The following is a 4,721-nucleotide window of genomic DNA, read 5'->3' on the forward strand; positions in this document are numbered from 1 at the left end:
CAGGGGCTGAAGTGCTCCAAATCTGTTAAAATTAACCCGAGCCACATGCTTGAACACGGACCGTGCTCCATCACAAACAGCAGAGCTCCACGTGCTGCTACACAAGAGCAAGAGGGACCTTCTCACTCCTCTCTCCTTTCCACCCCTCGCTCCAGGTCATTGTAGTGATGCTCTGCTGAGGAGGAGTTTGCACTGAACACAGGGCAGCTCGTGAGCATGTAACAAAGGTAACCCCAAACCCACTGACAGCCAGGTTAGGAAAACATGATGGTGCTAACAAGAGGAGGACATTGCTGCCAGAGCCAAGCAGGTGGCCCCATCAGTGCTCTAACAGCAGGCCCAGCCCCGCGGGGTTGGCTCCTTAATGTTAATGTAATCCCCGCTCCTGGCAGCAGCAGAACTTCCATCACCCGTGGATGAGGACATCATCTTTTCAATGAGGACTCTAGAAGACAAACACACGTGAGCTGGGTTTGGGTTGTCTTTAACAGGAGGCACTGGGCCAGCACTACAGCAAAATCAATGGCAGTTCATTCCGGAAGGACACAGAGCTCCAGACCTTGACTAGACAAGCAGGTTGAGGAGCCCGAGAGCACTGACAGCAGCGTTACTGCCACCACCTGCCAGCACCAGAAGACCCCGCAATGAGCAGATAACACCACAGCAACCACCTCACCTTGGGTCCAGGTTAGGATGGGGACACAGCAAGAGGCTCCCCAGGTACAGACTGCCTGCCCTCAAGATGAAGTGCAAAACCCGAGTCTAACGCCTTTCAGAAAGGACCAAATCCTCCCCTGAAGGACTGGTGCATCACAAGAGAGTTTCTAACACCTTCGCACAAGTCCCATCCTCTGGGTAGAGGGCAGCATATGAAGAAACATCCGTGGTATTGTTCAAATGATTTTCTGTCGCCAAAAGCCCATCGGAGCTTAACCAAGGAGAGAAAAAACCTCTGACCTTTCAGAATTCAGGTTCCCTTTGGGAGATTTACTTGTGTTTTATTGCTGCTGTTTGTTACCTACTGACAGCACCTCCCCTCACCTCAAAGACCGGGTCTGAGAGAGGGAACTAGCTCTTTGGTGGATCACCAGCCACTGTGCCTACCTTATGGACTCATTGATGTTCTTGTTTTCCTTCACAGACGTCTCCACCCAGCCAGAAAAGCCATTTTCCTTGCTGAACCGATCCACTTCTTCTCTTGTCACTGCCCATGGGGAGAGGTCGCACTGCAAAACAAGAACCACCCATTTGAAGTTCAGCCTTTTAGTTCTTACGCTGGGAGGGGAGTTGTGCCCCTCAGCAAACACGGCCGTGTGCAGGCAGGCAGCAGGCTCAGCCCATCACAGCTCCCAGATCGCAACTGATAGAGGGTTCTGTGGGCAAGGCTCTTCATGGGATGTTGCAAGCAGCCATCTCTTTATCTCCTCGGAGATGCTGCCACACCTCAGGCAAGCACGCGTGGAATGGAGGTTCAGGGAAGCACTGTCACTCATCCAGAATCTGCCTGGCCTCTGGGCAGCAAGGAACCGTGTTACCTGCATGGTGGGAAGGGGCAGGGGGAAAACCTGGCCCATCCCTGGGGGGGTGGTGAGGCTGGAACCCAGGGGCTTGGAACTGGATGAGCTTTAAGGTCCCTTCCAACCCAAAGCAGCCTATAATTCAGTACAGATGATAACATCTTGTATTAGGTGAGTGCAGCGTGACAGTCGCACAGATTTCCTTAGTGCAGGCAAACTGGTAACCTTATAACAGCACCAGGGGAACGCGTATTTGGGAAGCAGAGAACAGCCACTCTCCTGCCCACCCATCATCTTCTTGAGTCAGCTCCAGTTTTAGGCTCTCTCAAAGCAGGCAAATCTCAGGCTGCATCTGGGAAGCTGCTGAGCCAGTGCGGGCGAGGGAAGAGCATGAAGGGAGGCTTGAAATGAAAGAGAAACAGATGATGAAAAGACAGCAGCTAATCCCCACAGGGAAACTTGATCCACATGAAGCCAGGCATCCCTCGGGCAGCACCCACAGCACCACAGCACCCGCAGCACCACACACACCTTACCCAGGCTACTGCAAGTGAAAGACCACCACAGAAAAGCTTTATAATTGAGGAGCTGCGGAGCTCGAGCTCCAACAGCACAAGGTGCTGCCTCCTGGGAGAGAGCAGCTCGTAACATCTCCTTGGTGCCATCTCACATCAAGTCCTACCAGTGTCCTGCTATGGAGGAGAATCCTCACAGAGGCAGTTAAGGAAGGGATTAAAGAGACCACAAGCTACGGGGCACCTCTAGGCAAGGCTTAATGCTAAAGGGGTCTCCTTCCCTTCCGCACCCCTGGGCACACTCCCAAGCACAAGCAGAGCTGCTCACTTTGTTAGCCAGCAGCAGGCACGGCACGGGGCTCCCGTCGGGCAGCAGGAGCTTGCTGTCCAAATCCTGCTTCCACTTCTGGCTGTTGCTGAACGTGCTGATGTTGGTGACATCAAACATGATAACACAGGCTGAGGCCTCCCTGTAGTACAGCCGGGTCATGGATGTGAAGCGTTCCTGTCCTTCGGGATCAAAAGGGAACAGAAATTACCCCCCAGAGTTACCATCTCCAGGTTTGTCCATGCAAATAACACGTTTGTCACAGAACATCATGTTCTCAGCTGGCACCAAATCCCCACTTAAATAATGGGGAAATATTATGGAGGCACCGAGATCAGATCACCCACAGATACCTGCATTACTCCTGGTGTAAGTTTCATGTCCCTGAGCACACATCCAGCTCCCTGGAGCTGAATCCCAGCAGCCTGGCCCCCCGCAGCCAGCCCTGCCCCATCAGGACCGTGCCACCAGCACTCACGTGTGTTGCTGCAGGCCCCAGGCCCTCTGGAGAGAGCAGTTCCCCTCAGAAAGCAGCACAACTCACACACTGGTGGTGCTCTTCAGTACTGCCAGTGCTACCACCACTGCAGCCAGGGAGAGCTCCACAGTGCTGCTGTGTGCTTTGATTGTGTTGTGTCAATGGGGACACGTCCCAGAGCGTTTGTGTCACACCTCATGGGTCAGGAGCACGGTGAAAACCAGCATTTCTGACACCAGAATCCCAGCCTGGTTTGTGCTGAAGGGACCTTAAAGCTCCTCCAGCCCCAACCCATGCCGGGGCAGGGACACCTTCCACTAGAGCAGGTTGCTCCAAGCCCCTGTGTCCAGCCTGGCCTTGAACACTGCCAGGGATGGGGCAGCCACAGCTTCTCTGGGCACCCTGTGCCAGCGCCTCAGCACCCTCACAGGGAAGAGCTTCTGCCCAAGAGCTCATCTCAATCTCCCCTCTGGCAGGTTCAAGCCATTCCCCTTGTCCTGTCCCTACATCCCTTGTCCAAAGCCCCTCTCCAGGTTTCCTGGAGCCCCTTTAGGCCCTGGAGCTGCTCTAAGGTGTCCTCTTTAGGAGCCTTCTCTTCTCCAGCTGCCCCAGCCCAGCTCTCTCAGCCTGGCTCCAGAGCAAAGCTGCTCCAGCCCTCGCAGCAGAGGGGGAGAATCCCCTCCCTGACCTGCTTTCCCTCAACCAGGAGCTCTCCCTGGGGGCTCCCTGCAGCCCAGTCGCTGCTCAGCACTTTGAGGCCCCTCAAGCCACTCGAGTGCCTCTGCACACCTCTGGGGTGGGGAGCAGTGTGTGGGGACCATCGCTGTGTCCATCCCCTGCTGCTCAGGGTGCCCCAAGAGCTCTGTGCCCAGCGTGGCCCATCGGCTTCCCATGTTTTAAAATGCCTTTTTGGGGCTGAAATTGAAACCAGTTTCTTGCTGCAAACTTCTCCTTCCTGCTTTCTTTTTTAGGGATTCCAGAAGCACGTGGCCAAGCAGAGGAAACCACAGCCCCGTGTTCCTCACCCTCCACATCCAGAGCTGCTGTTTTAAAGTGGGTGCTCCTTGCTCTGCTGCATCGCATCCAATGCTGTGTCCTGGAGCACTCCCTGCTCCCGACCCAGCCCCATGTCTCCCCTCGCCCTGGGTGCTCCCAAGGGATCCGCTGGCTCTGCTTGCACAGGTGAGAGCAGCCAGATCTGGATCCCAGCAGATCCCACACAAGAATCAAGGCCAGGTTGGACACAGGGGCTTGGAGCAACCTGCTCTAGTGGAAGGTGTCCCTGCCCATAGCAGGAGGTTGGGGCTGGATGAACTTTAAGCTCCCTTCCAACACAAACCTTTCCATGATTCCTAGCTATCATGCCAGAAATTGGGACTTTAACACATGCGCATTGCTGAGAAGTTACACACGTGGCTCCAGATGAGCCCTTTTCCCATTCACTTTGCTCTGGCTTTGAACCAGGGAAGAAAAGCTGGTGGCTCTATCACCTGCGCAATCTATCACCACTGCAAACAAGGAGCCCCTCGGAGCAGAGCAGTCCTGCCCCCAGCAGGCTGCTGGGAGGGAGCTCTGCAGCACACGCCTTTTGGAGGAAGGGAAAGGGAAGAAGGGAAAAAACAAGAGAAAGGAACAAGGCATCGAGAGCTGCAGATTCCATCCTGCAGCTCCCTGGGCCGTGAGGACGTACCTGCGATGTCCCAGAGCTGAAGCCGCACCGTCTCCGAGTCCGACCACTGGACCACCTTCAGAGCAAAATCCACTGGAGAGCCCCCAGAAAAGAAAGGAAACCTCATTAGGGGCTGGTTCCTCTGCAGCCTCCCACCACTGCCCAGCACAAGAGGGATGTGGGGCTGTTGGAGCGAGTCCAGAGGAGGCCCCGG

The 4,721-nt window shown here is 55.2% G+C and overlaps 1 protein-coding gene across 1 annotated transcript; it reads right to left on the reverse strand.

Annotated features, from left to right (window-relative positions):
* Positions 1-327: 327 nt before the first annotated feature.
* On the reverse strand, positions 328-4,595 carry RAB29 (RAB29, member RAS oncogene family). Its single transcript, XM_010011104.1, has 4 exons — positions 4,529-4,595; positions 2,361-2,542; positions 1,105-1,226; positions 328-445 (listed from the first exon to the last, which is right to left on the reverse strand). The coding sequence occupies exons 2-4, from the start codon at positions 2,520-2,522 to the stop codon at positions 328-330; spliced, it is 402 nt and encodes a 133-aa protein (XP_010009406.1). The 5' UTR covers positions 2,523-2,542; positions 4,529-4,595.
* Positions 4,596-4,721: the final 126 nt, after the last annotated feature.

This window comes from Nestor notabilis, unplaced genomic scaffold (assembly GCF_000696875.1).
Source record: "Nestor notabilis isolate BGI_N333 unplaced genomic scaffold, ASM69687v1 scaffold4723, whole genome shotgun sequence".
NCBI lineage: Eukaryota > Metazoa > Chordata > Aves > Psittaciformes > Psittacidae > Nestor > Nestor notabilis.

Bases quoted from the DNA above. Each gene is read 5' to 3' on its own strand.
- RAB29 (XM_010011104.1), bottom strand. From the start codon at position 2,522: ATGACCCGGCTGTACTACAGGGAGGCCTCAGCCTGTGTTATCATGTTT. The intron at 1,227-2,360 runs GTGAGCAGCTCT...CTTGTTTTGCAG, and splicing joins GCCTGCTGCTGGCTAACAAA to TGCGACCTCTCCCCATGGGC. The intron at 446-1,104 runs GTAGGCACAGTG...TTTGTCTTCTAG, and splicing joins AACATCAATGAGTCCATAAG to AGTCCTCATTGAAAAGATGA.